Genomic DNA, 26,962 nt, shown 5'->3' with positions numbered 1-26,962 from the left:
ACTTTTGCATTATAAGTACAATGAGCTGTGATAGATTAACCCAGATTTAGAAACATTAACTTAGATAAACTTATTAGTGTTGATAAACTATTGTTACAGCTTAAGGTGACTAAGAAGTGTCTCTTAGATTTTAGATTAAAAGTTTGAAGCTTTGCAGAGTAAACACTTCTAGTTTTAAAGCAGAGAGGATGTTTGTTGAGGTCTGGGGGTTCCCTTGAGCAGAAACAATTTTACTTTTATACTGTATACCTAGGTAACTTGTGAGTTAATGATTGTTGAGGAGCAGTATAGAAACACACCATATAAAAATCACATTAAGAGCACAGAGAGGGGAGAAGGAAGAGACCAGAAGCAGGGAAGAAGAAGAGGAGAGACGAGAATCCGGAGGAATTGGAACTTGAAACTTGCACCAGGCAAGAGCCCCTACTCCATGATCATCCAAATCAAACCTGACTGGAGCTAAGTATTTGAACTTTGTTAGAGAGAGCTTGCTGTTCTGTGTATTTAGGGAACTTGGGTTTCCTGGGTAAAAGATACCTCAGTTAGAAACGTCTTTCCTGCTGAGGGTGCATTTTTATGGATAGGGATATAGGCTCCCATTTATTTTGTGGTATCCGGAGTGCAGAGAGAGAGATTTAACTGTAGGTTGCACTGTATTTAGCTAGAAGGCAGCTTGTCTCTTATGTGGCCTCTGAAGGTATTAAGACTTTAATGCTTAGCAGCAGTCTGGGGTTTTCTGGGTGACCAGAATGTTATGCCTCTGAAACGTCTTGTTTGTAAATACTGTACATAGAGTAACTTGTGTTTTGTGTTTTGTTTTGTGTAGTGTAGTTAGTGTTTTGTAAACGTTAAATAAATATTTGTTTAATTAAATGTACCTGGATTCTTATTCCTCTCAAAACTATGCTAGAGAACAAAGTATTCACGTACATCTAATTATATCAGCCACTATGGTATATTCTAGAAAAATTGCTTACAATTTGGGAGTTCATCCATCCATTTTCACTTCTTTTTACTGGCGAAGGACGTGGTTGCAGCAAACCGAGTAGATCAGCCCAGACTTCCCTCTCCCCATCAACAGATTCCAATGAAAAATAATTTCATTTATCGACTAAACCGCTCGGTCAAATTCTGATTTTCACCAGTTTTGTAACCCCCCCATTGGTAGTACTATTTTGTGCTACTTTTAAAGCCCCAGGCAAAGTGAAATGTGTATCAGTGAATGGAAATATATTAATAATAGATTACCAACGTAGTAGCTTTTGAGTGAACCAAGCTAAAATACAGATGTATGCAAATAATTGGATCTTTAGATAGGCCATTTATTGACCTTTGATGTGTATTTAATTCGCAGAAATTGTTTAGTGCAGTGTGTATCAAGTTTTACAGGTTCTTGTACATTCTGTGTTTTTGCTCGTGCTCTTTTCTGTTTTAATGTGAGTTGTAAAATTAGTTAGGCAATTTGCCTTTCCTAGAATTTAAGGCTCCATGTGCATGACAAAATCAGAACTGTGAAGCAAGAGCTTGCTCTAACAGTTTTGAACGGTATTGCATGCGTTCAGTTTCTGTAAGGAACATAACAGCCGTTGTTCACAATTCTGGATCTTTCACGGTTTAAAGATATTCATTCACTAAGAGCTACTTTTTAAAAATTCATTCTGAATCTAGAATGGGTGCGGTTCAAAGCATTTTGGCTTTGTTACTGTTTGATACATAGATCTGTCAAGTGATCCTACATAGCCCCAACAAAGCAAATCTATCAGACGCTGATTCAAAAAGGAGTGTTGTATTTCTGGAGAATTAATGAGCTTGTGAACAGCAGCTAGGAATCCCAGAGACATTACACATGCATGACAGGTCCTCACTGCGACTCGCACGCACCCGGAAACACTGATCAGCTGGGCAGGGGGTTCTGAGACACTGGGGAACGTATTCATATTTATTTTCAGAATTCCCCCCTGACTTGTCCTTGTTTCACTTTCACCGTTTCCTTTTCCTCCTTTCATCTCAGTATACCTTAGATTTATTTGCTTGCTTGTAGTCTTTTTTTTCTTCCTTGGGTTTGTGGATTCGTCTAAATATCACGTTTTAAAATAAACACTGTGTGCATGTCTGGGTTGCACTGAAAAAGAAGGCACAGTATAATTCAGTTATTCATTGCGGATACTATACCTATGCACCCAAGGTGGTTGTTGTAATGTATATAACCCTTTAATCAAGAAGGGATTGAGTACAGAGCTGTGTCAGCACGCAAGCTACGAAGGAACAAGTAGAGGTTAATTCCTGCTGTAAAGCAGAAAGGAAAAATAGTGTTTTAGCTATTGAGGTGTCTTCAGGCATGAGGTGCTTCACATCAATATACAAATTTTGATTGTCAGTTATTTTGTATGCACTTCACTTAAAAATTGCCATTAACTAGACTTTTTGTGAGGTAGCTAAAGTGTTCTAATAGTATTTTTACATGGCATGTTAGTCTGAAATCCACTAACATTAAATGTTAGAGATCTCTTCTGTCAGATTTATGCAATTAAGTGTTTTCTTAAAGCTTTGAATTGAGTCCCCAAGTCTAAAGAATAATGTTATCTTCCTTAATAATGAAATTTATCAGTAAGCTTGCTAGTTGTTTCTTTTTCATATAATACAGCGGGAACTGGAACCTGGATTTGCAGCACAATGTGTATTTTTACAAATGTGTATAAACACAGCACACACTCATACAGTAGTATGGTTTTACTTTACATGGTTACAAAAAAATGTAATCATGTAAACAGTGCTCCTCTGTCAGTCAGTTTTAAGTAATTATTTTTTGAAAAACTACTCCTCAGTGTTGTGTTTGTGTTCTCAGTTGTGGATGTGAACGCAACTGACATTATATACAGCCGATGTATTTTAAAACAATGAAATAGTTCAGCTTTTGGTTTGACTATTCAGCCATCCAGTGTCTTGTGTGTGTTTTAATATGTACACGTCCGTACAATGTGTATATCACTCAAATGCATATTATAAAAGATTGAATGTATATCCAGTAGTGACTTTCAATCTAAACAGGCTTTCCTTTAAAAAAAAAAAGAAGAGTATTTTATATGCAAGGCACTCTTGATAATTCGTTGCATCCTTCCCTACAGGAGGAATCACTCATGACACTTTCCAAAAAGAGCTCATGTGCTTCGACCCCGACACGGACAAATGGACACAGAAGGCTCCCATGACCACAGTGAGAGGACTTCACTGTATGTGTACTGTTGGCGACAGGCTCTACGTCATTGGCGGAAACCACTTCCGAGGAACCAGCGACTACGACGACGTCCTGAGCTGTGAGTATTACTCCCCAGCCCTCGACCAGTGGACTCCCATCGCGGCCATGCTGCGCGGGCAGAGTGACGTGGGCGTGGCGGTGTTCGAGAACAAAATCTACGTGGTGGGTGGCTACTCGTGGAACAACCGCTGCATGGTGGAAATTGTTCAAAAGTACGATCCAGAGAAGGACGAGTGGCAGAAAGTCTTCGACCTCCCCGAGTCTCTTGGAGGCATTCGAGCATGCACTCTCACAGTCTTTCCTCCCGAGGACAATACTGGATCGCCTTCTAGGGAATCTCCACTGTCTGCACCTTGAGGTCCCCGAATGCCTGGAGAACTGTTTTGCACTTCGACTTGGATTCAATCTGTACTGCTCGGTAGCGTTTTTTGTTGCGATAATAACCTCCAGAGAAGAGTACGATATTCAGTCACTAGACTATTTTTACAAAGCTGCTAGGCTGACCTTCAGTTTTTACAAAAGCAGCAAACAAATCATAGAACCTCACTGGCAGAAGCTCTTCATATTAATATGGAAAAACAAATGTTACTGTTTTGCAACGTACTTACCTTTTAATGTTGCATTTTCAGATTTTGGCAGCAAATGAACTGTAACATACCTTAGAAGAGTGAGCAATTCAATTTTTGTACATTGTTTTCAGTTTTAATAAGCTGATTCTTTGTGGTTTGGTTTGGGGGGTGGGTCATATTCAAGTTCTGTCAGCTACAATGGGGACTTTTGGGCTAAAAGGGTCTGGGCACTTGTCTTGTAACGGAGGGGGTAAAAAAGTAATTTTGTATCTCAGGGGTTGGCCACCACCCCCCTCCCACACTCCCCAATAATTCAGAGATTTCTGCCATTGCTTTTAACCATTAATGAAATGGTGTTTTCTATATTTAATAAAGAATACAAATTTAAAGAAGCCTTTTGTTTGATGTGTGAATGAATACATTAAAAACCTGTGGTGTCATGATACCAGCGTACAAGTGTCATCAGTATCTGAAAGATAGATATCAGGTTTGTTTTGTATATCCAAGTAAAAACTTACATTGAGCAGCCATGAATTGCATTGATCATTCTTTGACATGACTTAATATTACCCCCTGTTTGAGGCATTCATTTTTTCTCAAAATAATTTGAGTATGCAGCTGTTTTACTGAAAGAGGCATCAATGATGGTAGGAAGATTGCCACAGGCAGTATCTCTGATCCTCATTCAGCATTGCTCTTCAATTTCAAAGGAAGCTACATACAGTAAGCTACCTAAGCTTCTGAAGTCTGTTTGCTGGCTATTGGTATCCTTTAACACAAGAATGCAAGTGTGTGTTCTGAGCCAGTCAATATGAGTGTCGACAGGGTATTTCTTCATGTTCCTGCTTTACCTGCTGTTTAATGGGTCTAGTACTTTCTTACCCAGTTTGTTAGAACACTAACTAGAGGGTACATTGATTTAGACTTTTCTAAAAAACAACACAGAGAGTGAAAAAAAATAGAGGTGAGAGAACAACCAAGGAAACTATCATCATAATTTAATTTAAAGTTTTGGTTTCATTTGAAACTGTACAGGTAGAATCCCAAATGTTTCCAATTCCAGGAAAGCATTCTAGAACAGAATCAGACTGAGGTGAAGGGGAATAGAGTGGGACAAGTATGTTGTCTCTTCTGTTGTTTCTAATCAAAAGAAAATAGGTCAGATCATATGTTATACTGTATGTTACTTATATTCTGCTTCATGAATAAAGAGCTTAATAAGCCTGTAATGAGATCAAATTCAGGAAAATGGTGAAACAGGCTGAGAGAGAAAACAGAATGTTGCAATGGAAGCTGAGATAAATGGAAGGTTTTATTATAACTGCAAAAACACACAAAGTGAAGAATTTAAGTGTCTTAAAAGATAAAGATGGTAAACTTTTGATGATGACAGGGAGGGGTCTTGATTTACTAAATGAATCTCACAGGGATTTACCAAAGAAGCAGTGTACTGTACCTCAGGCTGAGGAAAGTCAAAGTTGGATTTTCTGTATACTTAGAAACTGTTAAGTGTCATTTTTGTATATTTAATGTGGCTACCCATATTATAATAAGATTATTAAGAATAATCAGTGATTTAGAAAAGTTAAGTCTTGCTTAACTTTTAAAGGTTATCTGAACAAACAGCAGCAAGTAATCGAAATTGTATATTTAAATTTTAATAATTTAAATAGCTTTTAATAATACTAACTAAAAAGTTCTCAAATTGCAGGCTGTAGGCTTTTAAGATAAATATACTTTGATTAAGAAGTGGTTTATACAGTTTTGGTCACAAACGTACTTATAACGCATGAGCCTGGTCAGAAAAAAAGAACATAAAACATAATACCCTAAAATTCTAATTGGCAGTCTAAAATTAAACTTTATTTTTAGACTGAGACATGTTTCCAATCAGTCATCCTCAAAGGTATTAACACAATGAACCACTGGTCTTCAGAATCCACAACAGCACGTGAACCAGAAAACACCAGCGAAGTGCTTCTGAGAAGTGCACTTCTTTACATAAAGGGTGGTAGGAGCATGGAACAAGTTGCCTAGCTATGATGTTAAGACGGATACCCTATCTTTCTTAATGAAACAGCTGGATAAGATGCTTAAATTAATTATGTACTGAAAAAGTCAAATCGACTAGATGGGCCATTTGTAAGTTTTAATGAACAGCTGCTGTACATCACCTCAGAGGGTGCTCCATGTCGGCTATGGTGAACAGACTCCCCTCTTGCCTATAAAATACTTTGTGAAAGTATTTTTAATACCTATTTTTATACCTTGTACAACAAGAGCTTTACAGACAGTTTCGATGTCAGCACATTTTTTTCATACATAAAAGACAAACATCAAAGCCTTTTCAGTAATTTCCATCACCTAGAGTGAAGAGTTCATTCAGGTGACTGAAACAGTAATTGACTGAAAAGAATCAGCTGAAAGGAAGAAAAACATGAAACATTTTAGGTGTGGAAAAAACCCTCTAGGAATCAATGGTTTCCTCAGGGCAAGCTTGTTACATACACTACAGAGGTCGCAGAAAGGTTAACATGCCAATTGTTACTCATACTTAAAACATCCACTCCTTAAAGGCCTGCAGGTTTTCATTTTCAGCAACATCATCTGAAAATGATAGGCCTGTCATTTTTTTTGGAAAACATTCCTTTTCCAGTTTGAAGTAACTCTGTCATTGCTGTATCCCTTGCTGCTATTTCATAACACGTAAAACACGTTATATAACATTCATAATATTTGCAGTATCTTCAAAGGACTTGCAATGATTGTCACGTGCTTTATGTGACCAAAGCTGACACTTGAAATTATTATATAATTTGAATGGACAGGGTTTGAGAGATGATTTTTTAACCAGAATAAACTTAATAGAATCATAGACCACACATGTAAGAAGTGAAGGTTTGTTCCATGCAGAAAAGAGAAGAAAGAAACACAATGTTTCAGCTGTGAAGCCTTTTTCGGGTGTGAGAAAGAGAGGGACCTCAGCAGCATAGGAGAACAAAAGCTGGGAGTGTAGAGGAGGCGGGAGCAGGGGGGAGGTAGAGTGGGCACTCAGGTGGTGCAAAGTTGAGAGAGGTGTAAAGTCAAAACCTGCAAATGAATAGAGAGGATTAGAAGGAAACAAGTCTGTTGTTGAAAGAAGGGGGAAGGTGTGATCCAAGTTTCAGGATAATTTTGGTTTCAGATGTCTTTCTGTAATAGGAGTTAAGAAACCCTTCTTTGAGAATGCAGATGGAGAGATCATCATGATGGAGAGATCATGGCTGTTAGAGGTGAAATGAGAAACTGGGCTTGGAGAAATCTTTGATCCACACCTCACAGCCCTAATGTTCCCTGAAGTGGTCTCCCAGTCCCAGTTTCCCAATGTAAATAGCTGTGCATGTTTTGCAAGAGATGCAGTAAATAAGGTTGCTGGAGGTACAAGATGTCATCTGTGTGATCCAGAATTGTCCTGAGGGGCCTTGAATGAGTGTGGTGTTAGATATGTACTTGCAGGTGATGCAGCGAGCTCTGTTGCAGGGAAAAGTACCTGGTGTGGATGATTGCTGAGGGGGGTCAAGGTAGCTGTGAACAAGAAGGTTACGCAGATTAGGTGGTCAGTGATATGAGATGATGGGGTGGTTAGAAAAAAGGGTACCAATGGAGGGATCATCCTGTAAGATGGAAAAGTTGTAGTTAATGGTCCTGGGGATAGAAAGTGTATTAGGGTGGTAGGGAAGCACCAAAGGAATTGTGAGGCTGGGAGTTCCTGATTGAGTTGATGATCTGAGGGCTGTTTTTGGCTTGGGTGAGGGCCCTGTCAATAAAAGGTATCCTCTGTTTTTGAAAAAAGAGTGCATTTTGAATGCTTGTTTCTGGAATTCCATGTCATCACTGCAAAGTCATTGTAGCCTGAGGAACTGTGAAAAGGGGAGAGTTTTTAGTATGTTTTGGGTGAAATGAGCTGTACAGGAGATAGCTGTGTAAATCTGTGGGTTTGTAATAGACTGAAGTAGAGAGTCGTGTATAGCTAATGGATAGGTTTATGTCTAGAAACGGAAGAGTAGCAATGTATCGCTTGTGGAGGTCAGGGACAAAGCCAGTGTAGGAAGTGAAGAAGAGTTCTTCTACCCAGCCAACAAAAATATTGACAGTGCTGGGTCCCATCCTGGTGCCCATGGCGACATCACTAACCTGCTGATGAAAAAGGTTACTGAATGAGAAAGCACTCAGTGTGAGGACCAATTCCACAAGGCGTACAAAAGTGTGGGTGGGCGGATCAAGCACTGTGCGTTTGTCCAGTGTGTGCTTGAGGGCTGTAAGACCATCATTGTGGGGAATGACGGTGTATAAAGATGTGATGTCCATGGTAAAAATGTAGCATTCTGGGCCCTGAAACTGGAAATCGTTAAATTTGGAGGGCATGGTTAGTGTCCTTGATATATGAAGAAAGCCCTTACAGTTACATGCTGAGACGATTGTTCACGGTTGGGGAGGGGGGGAGGTAAAATTGGGATACCTTGGGATGTTCATAGAAAACATGTCTGCTTGAACCAATGGAAATAAATCAAACACTGTCAGTACCAGGTGATAAATGATAAAAATTTCAATTTCAAATGCGCCTTAAGCCCTTCCTCCGAGACCATACTTCTGTGACATAGCGCAAGTGTGGACTTCAAGTGCGCGAGTAATCAAGGGCACACCATCATAAAAAGAGTAATGGGACACCCTCACGTGACGTCACTTGCTGGTCACAAGACTCAGGGTCGCAATACTGTCTGTTGTTGATGCTTCTTTTCCAGTGCAGTCAGTCAGTCAATAATTAACTTAATTAATAATTAATTAAGTGCAGGTCAGTCAATAATTAAAAAAAAATCATTCTCCGCTCACAGTTTGATGAAATTGAATGTAATATCATCTATACCTGCACAAAAGTAGTGACACATCGTGTTAATTCATGCTGAGCAGGCTCGACTCAAAACAGGAGAAGTAAACTAAGGAAATTTTTGCACTATTGCTCTCAGTTTATTAAAAAAGCCTTGTACTACTAAATACATTTAATCTTGTCTGTCCCATTACAAAAACGACACCACGATGAACATAACATGCATAATGTGTTCATTCAATATAAACTAAGGTAAACTGGGCAATACCCCAAAGCTTTGTACTATTAAATATGTGTACTATTACATATTCTGTGTACAAAACACACCGCAGGTAAACAAATATTCATCAGTTGAAATGGGTTAACAAAATAAGTTTACATCAAAACTTTGTACCTAGAATAAATACAGTATGAAACTAACGTAGCCTCAAGAAATTTATTTTTCAGATAACGTATCATGAGTTTTAAAACTGTACAAAAGTTTAATTTTACAAAAATTTCAATATTATGTTCTCCATGGAACTTCTCTCTGCTTTGATAGGCTAGAACATGAAACGTCACCATTCTGCAAGGTATTGGGGGTAATTCCCTTCAGCGGAGTCTGCTCTGATGCGGACTTCAGAGAAGAGCACATTAAGGGTGCACTGGGGGCTCTTGTGAGCATTCAAACACAAATTTAGAAATGCGACACCTAAGCCATAGCAGACGTCAGCGAGAACACACATATGAAGGGCGTTAGACTGCAAGGGTGCCTACTGGGACACAGCCTTAGTCTTAAATGATCTCTAAATTACTTTATTTGAAAAATCACCTTTTAATTAGTCACAATGGAATTTTTCCATATCTTTAGATACTGATGAATTAACAGAGACCTACAAAATGACCTGTACCGGGGCTCTCTGGGCCCAGGGCCGGTGATCCCTGTATCAGCCTAGCCAAAACTGGACTGACAGAATTTATTCTGACAAAATCTGCACTGGTTAATAGAAATGGCTGTGCAGATCCAGTACTCTCAAGTCGATCCTCAACTTTCAAGAATTATAATTTTTAATAGCTGTGAGTGATAATGATGTCAGTGGTGATATGACAGTTAGGAGGCTTTGAATATAAAATGTAAAATTGAGTGTTTAAGGCTCTTTAAAGCAACATTATATTTGTTTATTCAACAATTTACACTATCCTTAGCAGAGTCAGCATCTCTCACTGATAACACCACAATCTCTGATGTGCTTCATGCTGAGACTCCTCTCCTGGTCCCCTTAGTTTTGTTTCTTGAACGTTGTACTTCTCAGGTAGCTGGAGCAACCAGATGTCCCACAAATTGAAGGTAAGTCCTGAATTTCTAGTTTCTGTCTGGTATCCTGACAGCATGAGAAAGAATTCTTTATTTTATTAAAAATCCAGATGGTTGGAGTAGAAAGTGTTATCAGTGCCAGATGACTGAAAGGCTACAAGAAAACTGCTTTCAATTGGAGAAGCTTTCTGCCTTGACAGCCAACAATGTTAAGAGTAAATTGAGATAACCACAATTGTTTTTCAAAAGCTATCACGGATGTTGGAAGGGACAAACCGTGGAATGACAGGAGAGTGAAAAGACCCTATGTGTAGCGGCGAGACGGGGGTTAGCCTGGGCTCAGCTGTTCAGGGAATGCCGTATAGAAACCTATGCCCTCAGGTAGCAGACGTGGGGCGACCTGGTGCTAGGCGGGTTTCAGGACATCCGAACGTCAATGCTGAGCGAAGTCAGAATGAAAGACCCGGAAATATATAGCCCCAGAGAGAGATAAACACCGGAAGGACAGCAAAGAACCAGAAATGAGAGACAGGACAGAGAAGGAGCGCCCTCTGTCTTCAGAGGGCGTGACAAAAGCTCAAAGACAAGAATAGCGGTATCATCAAAACAAATTGTGTGGCACATGTATTGCATAACTACAACGTGCTGGAGATAAGTTTAAACTGGACATTGAGGTCATTGTCAAAAGTGTTCATGCTTTTCTCATCTTAAGCCAAATGGGTTCACAAACTGAAAACTGGTTTTGATTTTATGGATGAATTTTACTTGGCTTTATGTCCCGACCGATAAGAATCCCAAGGATTGCTGGCCAGCTGTCAAGAGCTAGTTTTTGCCACAAGGAAAAGAGCAATGCTGGATGTTTTGAAGGTGACAGGAATGGTGAAGGAGTGTAATGTGAGCACACGATTTACCTTGCATTCCTTCAAAATGCACTGAGGCTCTTCTATGATGTGCTCAGTTTTGAAGAAAATGAGGGAGCTACCCTGAGATCTGAACGAGCTCATGCCCACCCTCAAATTCAAACTCCAGCAGAGAAAAACGGACCCTTTCTTTGGTTTCGAGACAAGTGCATTACTCAAATAATTTCCCACACCACAGGCAGTCGCAGTTAAAGATGGCTTTTTAGTGTTCTGTCAGGTTGCTGCAGCTTATTTGGTCAGGGGTTTTGGCTTTTCTGATGAGAAATACATAAAGTAATTGACATGGTGCACTCAAAAAAAAAGTTCAGCTTCACTGAACTGTACAAAACAACTAAAGCTCTCCAGTTGCTAGCCAGATTGGACATTCATGCACTTTACAGTGAGTTTAGTGTCATTTTTCCTCCAATCTAAAAAAAAATTCCACAAACAATAAATGTTTTTGCAACTAATTGGACAATTTTACTGAAAAGGGCTAAGAAAGCGGGTGGAAAAGTGTCACAGTAGTTAGCCTTACTTTTTTTTCAGTGGTGGGTTCTGGGTTTAATTCCAGACATGGGGTTCCATCTTGATTTGCATCAGTGCAAATACATGCTGGTAGGTTAATTGGCTTCTGGGAAAATTGGCTGTGGTGTAAATGTGTGTGTTTGTTTGTGTCTCTGTGTGCCCTGTGATGGACTGGCAGCCTGATCAGGGTGTATCCTGCTTTGCGCCCATTGTTTGCTGGAATAGGCTCCATGTGACCCTGAATTGGGTCAAGAGGTTAGAAATTGGATGGATAGGACAAGAACGCCAAACATGAATTCCCTGGGCTCTTCTGTTCTAAGCATCCCAGTGACCAATATTTTCATTGATAGACTGCTCTTTAGTGACTGACCAATGGAACTGGTGTAGCATGAATCTTGTTAAAATTGAAATCCAGGTAAAGGATTTATGCAGCAAAAGGCACAGCTGTTTAAGAATTCTACAGTCCCATAGTCAGGGAAAAAGAACTGCTGGAAGCTGCACAATCCAGCAAAAAGTACCAATCGCACCATTAAAATCTGGAACGATTAAGTTATCTTAATCATTGCTAAGTTATTTTAGAGTAATGGTAGTTGGAAACAATGCATAGTTATAATTTATTTATGTGGCAATTGTATCTATGACGTTTTCTCACTCAAATGATTTTGCACAATGGTGTTGATTTTCTGGTCAAATAATATTGTATTTACAGTATGTTTATATGAGTGGCGTTTTCTCCTGGCTCTGGGTCATTAAGCTAGTGCATTGAGAAATGCTCTGATTGTAGTTGCCAAAAGAGTGAGCAAAACACAATTATGTGCAACGTGTCCTCAGTTTAATACATTGTTGCTTACCTACAACCGTTTAAAGCAGAATATGCTACTATTATCCAATGTACAATGTTCATAATATGAATTCATTTTTTCATAGCCCAGAGATCTTAAATTCCAGACACAAGTAGATTGATAGAAAAATATTAACATCTGTGATAGTATAGAATAGAAATCAGGGATTTCATGTAATTCCAAAACATTTCTGTAAATATATGAAATCCTGGCTTATTATTGAGGGATTTCATGAAATCCGGTTTTAAATGTGGTGAATTTCAAAACCCAGTACTTGCTACAGAATTCGTGTTAATTCTTTAGCTTGTTCAACTTTTAAGAGTCATAATTGACTACAACAGGTTTAATCTAGCAGAACAGACAAAAACAGATTAAAACAGACAAATGACCAAGAGCTTGTGTGGAACTGGGCTGAGGAACACTGGGTCTGTTTATTTTTTTTTCGGAAAGATGCCATAACTTTATTTACTTATACTTCTTAATTGTATCTACTTCAAACACTTTATCCATGCAATATTGTAACCACATTTGCTGCAAAGCAGTTTGACGTGATAGTCACATTGACAAGAACTGTGAAATAATTAATTGAAATAAAATCTTCAGGCTGTGTAGACTCTCTTCCATGCATCCAACCAGACTTACATTCTGTTTTTTGAGAATTATTTTATTACATATTATTTTATTTTATATATTGATTTGTGTCTTGTTTGTATTGTATGCTTTTAATTCTATTTGATATTATATGGGCAGCCTTTTAATGGTTGCTATAAACAAAGCATATTTATCAAGTTGTTTAAGAAATACTGTATACTGTTGTTTATAATGTGTATAATAAAAAGAGAAACATTTGATATTTTATGTATTTTTGATATTATGACAATCTCATTGGATTTTAAATACATTTTGGTGTATTTGTTGATGACTCCAGATCTCTGATTATTTTTTAAAAATTCTCCTCATCAGACGTAGACATAATGTGCTGTTACTATCTTCTCCTTTATTACTTAAAATACTCCTTAAGGATGAAATCATACAGTCCTGATTGTTGTGAAAAATGGTCTTAAAAGGAATCTAGGTCATAAGGCTTAGATGACAAGTGCTTTAATGAAGGCTGTTTCTTTAACAGTCCTTTGTTGCTGGGATTTTCTATTTTTGTGTATGGGATTTTTGAGTAGACCCAAAATATCTGCAGAATTATGCCTTTTGTGCCATCAAAATAGGCTCACCTCTGTTTGAAAGTGCTATGTCAATGTTGTTGTCGACATGTGAAGTTTGATACTTGTTAACGAACATGTAAATGATGTATACGCAGGAAGAAAGAAGAAAAACCCAAAGATTTGGCTGTGGAGCCCCCTTCAGGTGTGGGAAGGTTTGACAGCTGAAATGGTGCAAAATTGATTTGTTCTTTGTTTTGCTGTTGAGAAAAAATTTCTCCAAGGAGAATTTGGAGAGGAAATTGAAGTCAGACATTTCAAAGACATTTCTTCAAGAGGTGTCCTGCAGTGTGGAACAAGCCTGGAGATACGCCAGATCTCCCACAATACTATTAAAACAAACAGTGTGCAGTCTCAGGTACTACTGTAGTGTATACAGTACAATTAACATATCAAGAGAACCAAGAACAGACAGATTTCATAAATATGTTCTCCTTACTTAATTCTTGTTTGTTGTTTAGGTGACTTATTTTAAACAAATTCATCTTTATACAGCATACATTGTTCTTGTCTGTCTCAGTCATTCGACTGGTCCGTGCTTTGCTCATCTACTTTTGAAATGCACTGTAAGCAGAAAAAAATGGTCTCCCATATGATGGACACATAAAATAATAAAATGTGAGGAGGAAAACTGATGGATTATTACAGTCACCAACAATGTAGCACATTATTTTGAAGCTAGTCGGTGTGTGTTTCTAATAAATTATAATGGCTATGCTCCTGTTGAAGTGAATTTGACATTTTGTTGTGTGGATTCAAAAATAAGGATGTGACAGCAAGCAGGTATTGTTTGCCAAATGTTTGCAAATATGTGAACTCTTGAAATACGCGAGGTCTTACTGCAATATGGATGGTGACAATATGTGCCCTCATGTGCATACATTTGAATGGAAACTGGTTGATTCACATTAAAGAAGAGGACACTGCCAGTATGCACTGCACTTTCTAATTTTTGAATAGGCAGAAATGGTGACAAGTAGATACAGATGGGAGAGAGGGAAATGTTTTTTTTTAGACCTTGTATATCCAAAAATTGGATACACAATCAAATACAGTATAAATTGATGGGGAATGCTAGCTGGATGCAACAATATTTAAAAATGTAGAAAGCACAAGGTAGCATTATGTGGAGTATTAGCAATGGCACTGTAGTGTTTTTATTGTATATGTAGTATTTCTTGAAAAATATGCCATACCTGATATAGGCACATGTCCTTATGTATAGTTTTTGTTTTCTTTTCAATTCATGTATTGCAGGGGGCTAGTTTCATTTAATTTTTAAATTCAAGTTTAAGAGTCCTTGTGCATCAGGTTTGCCAATGAGCTTCACATTTAACAACACCAATCGGCTCCATACCAGGTACACCCATTGTGGACCATGAAGAGATCAATATGGTCATATGGTGGAACCTTTTGACACTAGATGAGGTAACCCAAGTTATTGGATCTGTGCAGAACAACGTCTCCCTATGACATTTTACAAAAAAATTACTGTACAGCTCTGTTCCATATGGATCTAAATGTTGTTGTTTCTTTCAGTTTCTGTTTACTATCAAGTATGCACCAAGTACAGTATAGATTACTTTACCGCAGGAAAACAAAAAGCCCCTCCTTTGGCTATCTTATTGTTCAGAGCTGAAGAAAACTCGTATACAGTAAACTTTTTAGGCACAATTAGGCATTATCAGAAAATCTCATGGCAAAAGATATATGAACAGCAAATATGACATGTTGTAGTAGCTAATCAATCGCATTTACCAGTTGAATCTAGTGATAAATCAAGTCTATTGTCCTGTACTCCCTGTCCCATTACTTGTTCCCTCATGCACATTTATAAAGTTGAATTTAACATTAGCTTAAAGAAAATGTATACCATTTAAATAGAAGATTTTCAATGAATTCTGTTCTGCATAAAGAAGGGAAATGAGTGAAGAAAGTACAACAACCCAAAATCTCTAGGACATATGCACAGCAGTCCAATGTCCTTAATGCTAATGTCAGCATGTCCTTATCAGCTAAAATTACCCTTGTCCTTGGTGTTCAGATGAGAATTTGTAGCATTTTAAATCATCTCCTTGGTTCAACCAGGGTTTACACTGGAATAGTCATTTTTTAAAGATTTGATGTAATTTACATCCCCTCTACTTCAAATTTCTTGGAGAGATTAGTTTCGCTTGATGCAGATCTCATGGATCAGGTAATTGTATGCTTTTCCTCTTAGCCAGATACAGTACAGTGAATTTGTTGTGCTTTCTTACAACAGAGGGCTGTGCTCCTTCTTCTCCTTATCATTGTCATTGAACTCATTTCTATTTCAATGAAAGGCAACCAAAATACATGAAGCGTGAATTATGAAGGGGAGAAAGGGGAGATTTCTCTGTGCACTGTCTATTGATTGGTTTTTTTTTTGTGTCCGAGTCAAGCTCCTCCTTCGTGTTCTCTGAACCTGAAAGTTTGGCAAGTTTTCTTGAAACATGCTTAATTGACACCAAAGTGGACTGTTTCCAATCAATCCACCCACTCTGTAGTATCCTTTTGCTAATTTAACCTTTGCTATTAAAATCTCAACCAACACATTTAGTTATGGTGTAGTCTTTGCAATTAAGATCCTATGCTCATTGAATCAAATTTCACTATAGGAGAGTCTCAAGGAGAACCAGGTTTGACATTCAGTTTTACCACTCTGTTGTTTTCAAATATTAAAGTTCAAGCTATTCATTTATAATTTCATAGATAGAATCATTTCTTATTTTCCACAATAGATGACTGAGTGTTTCGTGGAGTGTCTGATATGGGGGATAGTTCTAATAAATCCCAACAAAGCATCTAAAGTAATATGCTCTAACCTTGCCCCTTAGCCTAATCTTAATGTAATCTTAATCAGTACTGTCATCATTTTTGGATGTTTTATGAACATTCTGTATAATCTTAAATTATGATGAATTAATAAAATAATTAAACTACGTTAATAAAATAATTTAAATTAAATTATAATTAAATTAATAGAAGAATAATGTTTAATATAAACCTTTAGTCTTATGTTCATTTATACAAATATCCAAGGTGTGATCAACCTTTCTCTTATTTTAACCTGATTAATGACTTTGACTTGGTAACTGCTGTATGCCACTGGGATTTTAGTCCTTGTATGGAAAAGGGTTTGCAGCGGATGACCACTTGGACCCTTTTGGCACTTTAGTTCACAGCACTCAATGAAGCAATAATGCTGGTTTCCTTTCTTGCAACCCAATGGAACAATGTAGCAGGACCATTTCTCTAGATTTCTCTAGACACGATGAATTAATGTGGTATGAAAGTGCAGAACAGCTTTGGGTGAAATGCTTGGAATTTCACACTTATTATGTGTGCTTATGGGTTTACTAATTTTATTTTGACACATACCATGCTTTCAGTTCAAAAGATCACTTGCTGTGATGTATTAGTAATGATGTGCCTACATTACACGTTGAAGACTGTTGCTGCTTGTAGCTCAGAGAGACCATTGATGAAGGGGTGATAGGAGTGTGTGCACCTTCCATATTATACTCAATAAATTTAGCTTCTTCTGCAACAGAAAGCAGGCAAGGATTGTTAAAGATCACATCTTTTACCAACCCGACACACGATATTGTGGTCTGTTAGCTGATCTCCTTCTGACCAGCTAACAATGTTTCCATAGATCATATTCCACCGCATCAGATGTAATTATAGGGCTGAAAACCAAACTTCGCTGAAGAACAAAAACACGTTTTTTTAGCTGTGGAAGTGGCTGAAACCTGCCGAGGTCAGTTAAGTTTTCTACAACTGATTTTCATTTATTTAGTTTCCCCTTATTCACCGGCATCATGACCACTGGATTTAAACAGCCCCTACTTGAGCAATCACTGAAAAATCTGACCAGGGTTGTGGGTTATAAAAGTGTCCCTCAAGAAGTAAAGACTTTTGCTCAGTATGCAGGGTGAGACCTACTGTATGGTTCAGATGTTATCAATCTGAGACATGCCCACTTTGACTGGCATTCCCTAAACAGTACCAGATAACTGTCAGTGTGCCGCTTACATTAGTTTATTCTTCAACTTATAAAGCAGCTGAGTCTCCTGAGATCTGCTGAGTACTAGTGAGGTTGGTGAGTGATGTGTTGCTTCTCCAAATGTAACTCTCCAGTGGAGCTCTCAAATCATAAATAGCCCTCTTAAGTAGGTGTGTGGTACAAGCTCTCCTCATTTGGCACTGGGACAATAAAAAAGTAAGCAATGTTGAAAAGTGTTGGCCATTCACAACAACTAGGTGGGTGTGAAATACCACATTTAAAAAAAAGTCACAAGAAACAAGAACAGAACCTCATACAATCCCAAGAGCGTTTTCTCTCCTTGACCTGCATTTTTCACAACAAATGTGCCTCCTAGCAAAGTAGCCCCGGAAATTCACTGCAAGCTAGACTAATCTGTCTTTTCCTTACTTAATTGTTGTTTCTCCATAGCTGAAAAAATCTGTTTTTATGAACATACAACTGCTATATTTTAAGCAGAAATAATGATAAAATGTTTGATGCAAAATACGTTTATCTAAATGTATTTTTTCATATTCTATGCTGTTTTAGCATAATAAATTTATTTCTCACACATGCAAAGAAATTATAAATATGCAAAGTGTCTATCTTGAGTACTGCAATAAAAACATTTATTATTTATTAGTATTTAGCAGTAATGACAGCTGCATTATCTCAGTCAGTGGGTGCAGAACTATTAGAATAGTATTTAAAGGGACAATATAAACTAGAGCAGTGCCAAAATAAGGATAGAAGAAATGGTATGATGGTAAAGGTTATTAAAGAGTAAATATTAAAATACAGATTTTTGGGGTGAAGTTGCAGTTTTCTTAGCATAGCTCTGCCTGCACCTAATGCTGTAAATACTATAGTGTACTGAAACAGTAACAATAGCTCTACTGTATTTACTATAGCAGGATACACAATAATAACAGGTTTACAATTTACAGCTGTTAATATATATTAATCATTAATTACAGAGTTATTATTTACAGTAGTGCATAAGTCTTTGCAAAAGAATCAGAAAGATCATTATTTTCATACAGGATGGCTTTTCCTTGGATATGTAGTCTATTCCATTGCGGTTACACAGAGGAGCCCAGTTTGTTCTCAGAGTATGATATATATATTTTTGCCTTCCAGCCACAATGAAGTGGGTCAAGGTGACCCAGAGCAACAGAGCAGCCTGAAATATATTGTCATGTTCTCTGCAGTGTTGATTCTATAATACACAAACTGATGACATGTGCACCTTCCCCTGTAAGTGCAGAAATGGCAGTTATATTAAAGGTAAAAAAAAAAGTTATCTTTCCACAAAATATTTAAAATGAGTTACCCAATACTGCTATAGAACATGTTCTGAATGCATTATAAGAATTTACAATTAATATAAAGAACTACAGTATAAAATGGCAATATGAATGCACATTTCACATTTGAGGAGTTCACCTAGAAGAAGCCTGCACATACATGTATTAAATTGGCCTAGTTTAAGCAGTGTCTTCAACAATATGTTTTAGGAAGCAGTAGATGAAGCTGTTTTCATAAAAAAAATATTAAATGAAAAACAGGTCATGCTAAAATTACATGAAGCTCCAGTATGACCCTTTTCAGAGTTTTATCTTCAATACAAAATCTGGGTTGCTTCCCTGGAAATACTATATTTAAGAGCAATTAGAGCAATTCCTGAAAAGTGTCATGTGATTAAAGATTAATGAACTTCAAAATTTGACCAAGAACAAGTACTGCTGTGTGGTACAGTGGTGCAGTGTTTAGCATTTCTCCTTTGCAATGCTGGGGTCCTACAGTAGGTTCGGTTCTGGACCTGGGGTGCTATCTGTGTGAAATTTGTATTTTCTCCTTGTGTTTGTGTGGGTTTCCTCCACATTCCAAAGACATACTGGTAAGTTAATTGGCTTCTGGGAAAACTGGTCCTGAGACCAGTTTGAGTACGTGTCTGTGTGTGCCCTGCAGTGTCCTGTCCAGGGTGTATCCTGGCTTGTGCCTGTTGCCTGCTGGGATAGGCTCTGGCTCCCACATGACCCTGAATTTGATGAAGTGGTTAGAAAATGGGTGGGTGGATGGACCCACTACTACTTTTATAATCACTAATACTACTATAAAAATTGTGTAAAAGGGTCTCAAAACACTTCATATATATATATATGACGATACACACTTCATTCACTACTGCAGTTTAACCCCCACTCTGTGTCAGTAGCTTTGCTACTTAGAAGATCAGGTGAAGAAGTGAGGAATTACTTTACCAGCTATATTTAGGTAGTTCAGACTGTGCAGTTCCCAATTCCCAGTTGTTGTGTGGTAATTTTATGTCAAGAAAACACAACACCTGATTTCTTTTGATGTCTTCTGGTGTAGTGTTTATCCCCACCCAAAAGGTTTGACACTCTAGCCCTGTGGGTGGATTTATGACAGGTGACCTCCATCTACAGTCCAAGTCCAGGGCTGTCTCTGTCTTACAGCCAAAGTGATGCAGGCAAGGTGTCAAAATTGACCCTACTTATGATGGCTTATTTTGCGTCAGAATCTCAAAGCTTATTGAAGGCCCATGGCACTAGGACTCAACTCATAGAAGCTCAACAGAACCAAGTTTATTATCAGTTCAAGGTAGCAGAAGGATACTTCTGAAAGCTTGATTCTAAGCTAGTCATAATGATTACCTCAGAAGTAGTTCTGCCCTGGAGACAAAGCGAATTGATAAAAACCGCTACCTGAAAATGTAGAAGAAACTACCAGATAAGTTACAGCAGGTAACTTGGAATATTAAAAGATTGAACTTGACAGAATTCTTGCATAACTAAGGTAAAAAAAAAACACCAACCAAAAACAGGGCTGCAGTTGGGGTGGAGAGAAAGGGGCTAGGAAAGATTGACACAGAGTTGTGGGCAGCTCTGTGGGAGTATTTACTGTATACGTTAGGTGGTGTCAGTGCGAGATTAGAATTTGATCTCCATCTGAACTTTTATCAAGTAACAGCATTTGGTTGTAATATGACTTTTTTTTTACATTGATGAAAAGCCTGTAAAAATGTTCAGGGAATACTTTATTAGTCTGCAATGATCATCTTTTTGACCTCCTGGTCCTGAAATCCACAGACGGTGCAAGTCTGTCACTGATCATGAATGTTATGTCTGAATCAATTGCCTTTAACTTTCCTGATGGGCAGGCTAGACAGGATGACACTCCAGGTCCCTCAAGGGCTTGTGGATCAAGTGATGTTTTTGTTGTACGATCTGCACCCTTCACAACACAATTAGGATAATGCCCTGGCTTATATCCATGAGCTGACAAATTTCCAAACTCTGGAGCAAGTTTTTATGACACATGCTGAGCAAGATTCTAAGAAAACATGTTTAAAAAAAGATTTAGTGTGTCAGGGAATATAACTTTATAGTCACACAGCATCTATAATTGTGTTCTGCTTTTTGAAATAGCATTTTCCAGGAAACTACATTTTTTCTTTTATGTATCCATGCTGTTTTTTTCCATTTAAATGTGCATATATTAATTGCTCATTTATGACCCTTAGTCTCCTTGGATTTTAAGGGCTGTAAAAGGAGAATTTATGTTTATGAGGTCAGTGATAACTCTTTAGAAAATGCAATAGATTGAGTATTTTATCTGTGGATGTCAGGAGTTTCTCTAATAACCATGATAATTGGGCCGAAACATTTTGTTCTGCTTTTATAGCTTTAAATTTATATGTAGCAGAGTTTATTACCTTCTTCTTGGCACTATGTATGAAAGTAGTAATAAGAGATAATTCTGAAGAGTAGAAGGATGAACACTAAAACAGAATAAGGTCTTCATACTCTTCAGCATTCTTTTTATTTCAGCTCTCCATTCAGCCAGTGGTAAAATTTGAAAACCTCTGCTATTACAGTTATTTATTTTACCTAGCAGACTCCCTTGTCTGTCGCATTTTATAGAGGTAGAAAAGGAAACAAATACTATATATAGAAGATTAATGTAACACAGCAACAGTACAATTTGACTAAAAGACTAGGTTACAATAATACATATCAAAGTATAGTGAAAATAAAAATGTAATCGCTTGTCAAGACTTTGTCAAGGTAAACAGAAGGTACACATGTGAGAAGAAATAAGAAAATATACTTGGCAGGAGTGTTGTGCAGTGTAAAAAGATGAGAACAGCCTAGCTGTGTTGAAAGGGACAGCTTGACCTCCCATCAAGAACTAGGTTTGGTGTTTATGCGTTTGTCATTAGTGGCTGTGGAGAATCTTTGATGGCCTTTATTTGTTAAGAGAGATGGCTTTTTGCAGAACTCATTTCACACACTCTTAATCTTTTTACCTGTTTTGAAAAAAAAATGCAAATGTAAATGGTTTCTGACAGATAGTTTAAAGTTATTTACTTGTTCCAGACCTTGGTTCTGCCACAAACCTGTGTCCCCAGGAATTTGATTTGGTCACATAGGTTGACCATCCCCTAAAGTAATAACCTGATAACTAACACCTTTTTTATTGTTTTCAGCTTTTAATAGCTCAAACACTGACCATCATACACTGCTGTGTGATGGATAGGAATGAGTGAATCAAAGCACCTCACCTCAAGCATAGCATTGGGAATTGGAGGGATATCAAAAGGAACCTTAAATTCTTAGACTATTTTAGAAGCTGGAAAGTATTTAAAAGTTATGATGCATGTGATTGTGGGTTTCAGTTGTGGGTCGAATTAGGTGAGTAAGTTGTGACAAAACAACAAAAACCAAGAAAAGAGAGGGTCCCCAGAAGAGGCACCTCTGCATTTAACAAAGCTACTGCAATTCCCTTTCTGAGATCTTTAGGTACAATATATGTTGGATTGACACCAAATCCAGTCTTTTGACTGAATATCAGGTGCTTTCCATCACAGAGGTGCATCTAGTTACTTATGCGCATCTAATGACAAGAATTGATGGTTGAGAGGCTACAATTAGGCAGGTGTGGTCCATGAAAAGATTCACTACATAAACACATAATCTGTTAATAGTCAGGCTATCCTAATTGGCTACACCTGGATGTGCCTGTCTGGAGAAGAACTTGTATATTTAGAAACACGGCCCTCATGATGAATACCGAGGAAGAAGGATTTGCTCAATAGCAGCTGCCTTATTTAAAGTTCAGCTTCCCAGTCCTCGTCACTAGAGACCTAGTTTCATTTCTTGTTGAGCTCTTAACTACTAACTCAATTCTGTATATTGGAAAGATGTTTTCTATTTAGGCCTTATTAAAATAAAGTTGTCTCTGAAATAGATGTTGATAAATGTTAAATAAATATAAAGCCCGTTTACCACTGTATACCATGGAATTCTCATGGTACATTCACAGAAAAAGGGTGATAATTCTGTGCTTAATTTACCATGGCAAACTTTTGTAGGCATGTAGCCTGGGCAGACTGGATTGGGGCAGCCAATTAATCCCTGTATGCATCTTGACACCTGAAGAAGGCTCCACAGCCAAAATGTTGTGTTTCTTTTCTTCTCTTTTCAGCATGGAATAAACCTTTACTTGTTCCTTTGCAGCCTACGCATGCTGACGCAGCTACCTAGTGGAATGTCTTCACACAATGTTGATGAAGCAAATGTTTATTGCAAAGCAACTGGGCTGTGCCCCTCTGAAAGAGTGTGGTCCCAATATGGAGGATTGTGGTAACAAGGTATGAGAAGTGCCAATGATCTCACAATCGACTAGAAGAAGTTGAACCTGGAATAAAACACAAACAAAAACAATTTAATGCTAAAAACATGCAATGAATAATAGATAAAAATCCATCCTTTTCTTCTTGGTAAGGAAGAGGCACACACACATCAAGGTACTCATTCACCCCCCCATTCTTCCTCCAATGAGCTACTTTCAGATATTTACATCATTCCAAAGATTTACAGTAGCCACTGCCCTGGACAAATCTAAACAAGATTCAGATACATTAATATGAACGTTAATTATTCATATCTCAATTTTAAACATTTTTTTCACTCTTTCTATTATGTCCTTCTACATGTGTTATCTAGCCAGATGTCCCCTTAAAGATGCATTTATACATTTTTAATTTCTAATACATCTCAAAGGATTTACCTTCCCAATTCAATAATTCTACCTGTACATTATTGATTAAAACAATGATGCTGGGCTTACAGCTATTAGGACATTACCAAGTACTCTCCTTCACATGGTGACTCCGCAATGAAAAAATATAAACCGATTCAACAGTATCCATTTCTGAGGTGGAATATGTAATTACAGAAAATCACACTGTCACTCTCTCTGCCATCTGAACATCTGAACATGGTCTAATCCAGCTAAGTCTTGCCTAGATTATTCTGATTTTAAAAGGCGATTTTGCTCTTTCGTATACTTCTGTATGGCCTTTTAGCACAACCGAAAACCATTTTAATTCCCAGAAATGTTTGTTTTTCACCTAGATTTCCTAAAAAAACTCTTAACATGTACAGTATGCCTATAGCTACATCACAATTTGTCTTGACACATTTCAACATTTAAAATCTGGGGTTTTTGGCAAGATTTCATCTTAAAATGAAAAAGGAATTTTGAAATTGTGAATGACACAAAACACTTTTACAAAGCACAAGTACTGTATTCTATACAATTAATGAAATCACATTTTTCTTACAGTTTCTGGGCTTTATCTTAATATTTAAAAAAACAAAACTTCCTCCCTGTCAAATTCTCTATAGAAACTGTAGTTTGGGATGTTTCTATAAATTAAAAATGTACTTTGACATTTTTATTAACAACGATCAGGCCTCAAGAGCTTGGTTTTCCAAGATTTCAACATAAACTTAATTCTTGGCTTAGGAATCTTCCATCTTTGTGAGGAACAAAGTACCTACAGGCAAAGGTAAAAGGGCTTACTGTATTTATATATTATCACTCAATATCCTTCACCTTCCTCAGTCCAATTACAGTATGTATTTTTTGGATCTGACCACTGCTTAATGAACAAGAACCAAAGCAAGAAAATTATTTGAGCTGTTGTCCAAAATGATGTAACCTCTGTTCCCCCTGGTTTTAGAGATTGGAAAGGTTTTAGAGGGCTTTCGTACCAGGTCTAATGAACATATTTATTGTTCTGCTCCCTCTGCCGAGTAATGCACTGGGCTTTTGCCCCATGATGCTGAGCAGCAACTTCCCCTCCCCTACTGTAAGGGGGGCCCCCCTTAGCACTCATCCCTAATCCTTTTTCACCACATGGCAAGCTAGGGGAAACCAAGCTCCCCATTTTCTCTCCACCTGCAGTATGTCTCTCTCCATATCTCCTCTTAGTGAATAGCACCTGCCTCTGGAACCAGGAAGGGCTATAAACCTCTGTCTTTGTGAAGATGCAGACCTGCTTCCTGCCTATAGTCTGTTGTCGACTTCTGTGCTGAAACAGATTGGGGCAGAATCACCACACTATTATTGACTCATACAATTACGTAAATATTGTTTAAAACAGACCACAAATGCTACCCAATCAAATAAAATAAAAATCCTGCATAATTGTAATTTTTAAAAAGAATTACACCCGTACAATGTACACCCGTACATGTATTCTGGAAACGGATTTACCCAAATGTTTTTTTTTTAGTTCTCAAGTTGTTTAATTAACCTTTGTAAATATATAAAGCTTATAAGGAGATGAATGAAATGTTTGAACAAATTTTGTTTCATTTGTATAACAAAATGTTATAAGACTGAATGAAATTTTATGTCTGATAAATATGTTTTTGTGTTACCCAAATTAATGCATAGTAACAGTCTGGGGTTTCAACAAAGCTGTGCCAGAGAATAAAGAATTCACGTGCCTCTAATTATACCAGCCACTCAGGTATATTGCTGGAAATTACGTACAAACCGGGGGTTATGAGTAATTATTTCAATGATGAACTAAACTGCTCGGTCAATTCCTGATTTTCACCAGTTTCGGAACCCCCCATTTGTAACAATATATTCTATATCTATAATGTATGTTTTGTATTCTTACCTTTCTTATGTGGTCATGTCCATTATAAAGCAATGTTCAGATATTCTAGATATCAGTTTTAAAGCTCTCCGCTGCAGTCCCGCTTTTCAGGCATCAAGCAAAGTGATAATTTAGTTGGGGATCACTGACCTACAGTACAGAGCACTCAACCACATTAAAGCCTTAATTAACTTTCATTTGTACTCTGGCATTACCACACCACTAGGATTAACGAGCACTAATTTGATAATTAATAAACAAAAACACCCAATGAACAGCAAGAAAGGGCTCTTTAAGTTTACACAGACTGCTTCTGAATTAAACTTGCACACTCCAAGAGAGCATGGAACTCTAAAACTGGTCCTCTTAGGGGCAGTGAAAAATTAATTGCACTTGCAATTAAAAGATCTGAATTGTGAAGAAATGTCAGAAATGAGTTTGTAATGTGGGGGAGTGACGGCACTGAAAGCCTCTGCTCATTCTGTCAGTGTGAGCTTTCTGTCAGATCCCTGGGAGCTGTAATCTTGATTCTCCCTTGCCAACACCTACATCTGACTGTAGTTTGTAACCCTCATTCTGGCTTTGATGGTGAAATGCTGTATGTGAGGAATATTGTATTTTCACTTTTACATGCATTTAAATTCTGATGGCTTAAAAGGGCAAGTTGTTGTTTTCTTTCTAGGATTTGGAAATAAAAGCCCAAAACGGAAGTATATTTTTTTCCTCATGTAAGCCTTTGGCCTGTCATGCTCACCAGTATAATGTGCACCCTTGCTCATTCTCACCTGATTATATCTTCCTATAGCAGCTCCTTACTCTTTTCTAATATAACGTGACTTGTCATGCACATATGAAATTATTTCTCTCAGACCTTCGTGTGCTGCTGTCTTCTGCTTTGTTTACTACCCTGCTTTTTAAGCTAACCCAGCAGTGGTTTTTAGACGAATCCTTTCCTGTATCATTATCTACATGACAAGGCTGACAGCTGATACAGGATATTGCCTTTTTCTGAAGCCATTGCCTGATGAAATGTTTCTCATCCTGTGCCTGTGAATATAGCCCAAGTGATATTATTTTCCCTAAATAGACACCGTGGGTGAAAATAACACATTGTCACCCCGATCAGGGCAGTCAAGCAGGATGTGTTTTTCACTCTTGCTTTTGCCACATCGCATCTGGGCACAAACCAACTTGAGCACTCCAGTGGGGACAGGGTAATAAAATAGAAGGATTAGACTGAACTATGAGGAGAAGAAAAGGTTTAAAAGACATATCGAAACAACAGAATTTTTTCCTATTCGTGAAGCACCCAGAACTGACTTATTACACAAATACAAATGCTGAGCTAAAATTTCAGTACAATTACCATTGACGGCATTAGAATCAGCTCAAAAACACATTTTACTGCATAGTCTCTGTCTCGGTACTATTTTAGTATCTTTTGTTATCTATAATACCCAGAAT

At 37.6% G+C, this 26,962-nt stretch overlaps 1 protein-coding gene across 9 annotated transcripts in view; it reads left to right on the top strand.

Annotated features, from left to right (window-relative positions):
• klhl13 (kelch-like family member 13) overlaps positions 1 to 4,208 on the top strand; it is a 120,173-nt gene extending 115,965 nt beyond the window's left edge. For all 9 annotated transcript variants that reach the window (XM_088925737.1, XM_088925742.1, XM_088925743.1 and 6 more), the window contains one exon: positions 3,126 to 4,208. In XM_088925737.1, the coding sequence (XP_088781863.1) occupies positions 3,126 to 3,613 (488 nt within the window). In that variant the 3' untranslated portion in view covers positions 3,614 to 4,208. The remainder of the gene's footprint in view (positions 1 to 3,125) is intronic.
• The last annotated feature ends 22,754 nt before the right edge of the window (positions 4,209 to 26,962 follow it).

The sequence above is a fragment of the Atractosteus spatula genome, chromosome 9 (assembly GCF_055471065.1).
Source record: "Atractosteus spatula isolate fAtrSpa1 chromosome 9, fAtrSpa1.hap1, whole genome shotgun sequence".
In the NCBI taxonomy this organism is placed as follows: Eukaryota; Metazoa; Chordata; class Actinopteri; order Semionotiformes; family Lepisosteidae; genus Atractosteus; species Atractosteus spatula.
Note: the sequence above shows the minus strand (reverse complement) of the source record. Positions and strands in the feature narration are given on the sequence as shown.